The 3029-nt window shown below is 54.3% G+C and overlaps 1 protein-coding gene across 1 annotated transcript; it reads right to left on the reverse strand.

Annotated features, from left to right (window-relative positions):
- Positions 1–255: 255 nt before the first annotated feature.
- TMEM158 (transmembrane protein 158) lies at positions 256–2760 on the reverse strand. The gene has a single exon (XM_048838861.2). The coding sequence runs from the start codon at positions 2570–2572 to the stop codon at positions 1751–1753; it is 822 nt and encodes a 273-aa protein (XP_048694818.2). The 5' UTR covers positions 2573–2760; the 3' UTR covers positions 256–1750.
- Between the last annotated feature and the right edge of the window lie 269 nt (positions 2761–3029).

Below are 3029 nucleotides of genomic sequence, written 5' to 3' on the forward strand. Positions count from 1 at the left end.
AAATATTGCATATATTTCTTTTATTAATGTTGTCCTTTACTTGTTTAAAAATAGTAAAAAAAAAAAAAAGAATCCTAACACTATTTAACCCCTTCAAACTTTTCATGCCAATATGAGTTGCCTTATCCTCTCATCTACATAAACCCTAGAATAATTAAACAAAAATGCTCATGCCATGTTAAATTAGCCATCAGAGTGAGCTCATATGTGCCTAGAAATCAAAGATGCTGACACTGGCAAAAAAAGTTAGAAATCTTATCACAGGTCTTGTTCACTTTATTCCCACAACTGGTCTCATTGACTTCAGCTGGATGATTCATTTGGGTAAGGCAAACAGGATATGGTCCCTTATAGAGCTAAAGAGTTCAAAGAATCATTCCTTAATTTACACTGAGGTTTTCAGGCATGTGAAATTTCAGAGAAATCAGTTGTGGCTGTACAGGGGACACAAGAAAGGAGGTTTCTTATAAAATGTCTCTCCCTTTACACAGGGTGCCAATCAAAATCTGACTCTAGGTTTATAATTTCTTCCTCACCTAACCCCTAAATTTGGGGCCTAAACAACCTGACCATAACCCTTTAAGACTAATATATCAAAATATACTGAAGATAATAACAAAGAAGTATTATATTACAATTCCTTCTGCAAGTGTATTTGAGCTTGCTTTGAGGCACACACTTTGTTGGAGTCACAGAGAATTGTTTTCCAGCTGTTTTCAATACAGTACAAATAGTGGGCCAGATCCTCAGATGGTATGTACTTTTGAAGTCTGTTGAAGTCAACAGACCCTAAGGAAAGTGTAAATGGGCATAGCTCCAAAGAAGTTAATGGAGCTATGCTGGTGAGGATCTAGACCATTTATTCTTATCCTGAAATAAGTGGAAGTTTTGAAGATTAATTCCAATGGGAACAGGATCCCATTATTTGTATTCTGAAAGATGGGCAAACACTGTGTAGAAAAAGTTTTGGGGTGACCATCCATCCACTTCCTCTAATAACAGGTGTAACATACCCTAATTTCTACTGATGGTCTTCACGATCATTTAGGAGAGCTGGGAATTTTGCAGAACCCTTCTTTCCCATTCTGGGAGAAACAGAGCAACAAAAGGCTAAGCATGACTTCCAGAAAGAAAATCTCTGTATTAAAAGCCAAGTAACGCAGAACTACAATATTAAATACACATTATCTGAAATGGGAAATACACTGTAAAAGTTTCATTAAAGTTCAGTTTCAGCAATAACAATATATCAGTTTTAAATCCTGCCAGAAAAGATTCTTCTGATATAAATAAAACTGCTAAGACAAATTGGTTCATATACAAATAGCTACTCTGACTAAAAACAACTGCAGTTGAACAGGGTTTTTCGTTTGTTTGGGGGTGTTTTTTTGTTTTTGTTTTTTACTAAAACGTCCATTTAAAACGGCTATTAAATATAGAAAACAAATACACAGGATTTGGTCGTTTTCTGCTATGGATCTTGGGCACACGAAACGAAAACAAAATCCCTTTGACTACTGAGGAGGGAGCAATGCTCCGCAAACCGCCACACTCGCCTGCACTGGACACCAAGAAACCTGGGCAAGGCTTTAAAGTGCTCCACACACACCCCCACACACCAACCCAGGGGGAAGCGTTTACAAAGAGCGCGCGGGGAGGGGATGCGAGTCCACCAGCGTCCGCCCCAGTCTCGGGAGCAGATCGCACAGCAAACGGAGGAGGGCGGCCCCAGCGGAGCGGGGAGGGGGGGTTATTTGCCAGCGGCGGTGGCGCTCGCAGCCACCGCGGTGCTTCTCCGCTGCTCCATGCCGTTGGGCAGGAAGCCGGCGATGATGGGCACCGGCCAGATGAGGGCGGCCACGCTCCACACGATGATGACGAGAGTCATGAAACAAGCCACCAGGGTGGACTCGATGGGCTTGCGGTTCAGCCGCCAGCCCGGCTCCCCCTTCAGCTCCTCCAGGCTGAAATCCAGGCAGCAGAAATTCAGCGGCTCCCCCTGCAGCCAGTACTGGCCGGGCTCGGACAGCGAGGAGGAGGCGGCGGCGGTCGCTGCCCGGAGCCGCCCGACCCTGCGCCCCCGCACCCAGCTGCAGCCCACGCAGAGGCGCAGGTCCTGCTGGGCTCCCCCCGCCGCCAGCCCCAGGTGCTCGATGAGCAGCGGCGGCCCCACGCGGTGGAAGGCGGCGGAGAAGAAGGCCCGCCCGTGGCCGTTGGTGGAGAAGAGCAGCAGGTCGCACGGGATGCCGAGCGGGCGGCTCCAGCGCACCAGCAGCGAGCTCAGCATCTGCCGCTGCACGCTGATGTTGCAGGGCGCCTCCTCGGGGGGCTGGGGCGGCTGCGGGCCGGCGGCGGCAGGAGGCGGCTCCCGGCTGGGGCTGCCCGCCTCAGCCTGCCCGCCCATCCCGCGCAGGTCGCGCTCCAGGCTGGCCAGGGAGCGCGAGGAGGAGTTGATGGGGGGCAGCAAGAGCTCGGGCTCCTCCTGCCCCCCGCCGGCCGCGGCGGGGCTCCAGCCCTGGCAGGGGGGCAGGCAGGCGGCCAGCAGCGCCGGCAGGAGCGGCGGCAGCAGCATGGCATGGACTCAGAGCCGGCGAGGAGGAGGGGGTGGAGGCTGCATGGCGCTGCCGCCCGCCACCCGGCTGGGGAGGGCGTGGGAGCCGGGCTGGGGCCGCCGCGGCTGCTCGGCGAAGGGCTGAGGGAAAAGGCGCGCGTGACGGCAGCAGCTCGGCAGCCCGCCTCCGCCCCCTGCTCAGCCCCGCCGGGAGGAGCGGCCGGGCGGGAGCCCTGCTCGGCTCAGGCGCTCTGCGGGACTCCCCGGCAGCCCCCCGGCATAGGCACCCCTCGCACCGCCGACGTAGGGACCCCCCCCCCACCCAGTAGCGGTCTCCCTCCCAACCGTGTCCCCTCTCCCGCACTGCCAGGGGCTCCCCCCGCGCCCAGCTTCCTCCCTGCTGCTTGGGGCAGGGCGCCCCCCCCCCACACACACACCAGGACACCTGCCCCCACAGGGCGACTCCCTGCAGCCCGCA

The sequence above is a fragment of the Caretta caretta genome, chromosome 2 (genome assembly GCF_965140235.1).
Source record: "Caretta caretta isolate rCarCar2 chromosome 2, rCarCar1.hap1, whole genome shotgun sequence".
NCBI lineage: Eukaryota > Metazoa > Chordata > Testudines > Cheloniidae > Caretta > Caretta caretta.

What these genes read in the sequence shown, in the direction of transcription:
- TMEM158 (XM_048838861.2), bottom strand. Translation starts at nt 2,572, where the DNA reads ATGCTGCTGCCGCCGCTCCTGCCGGCGCTGCTGGCCGCCTGCCTGCCC.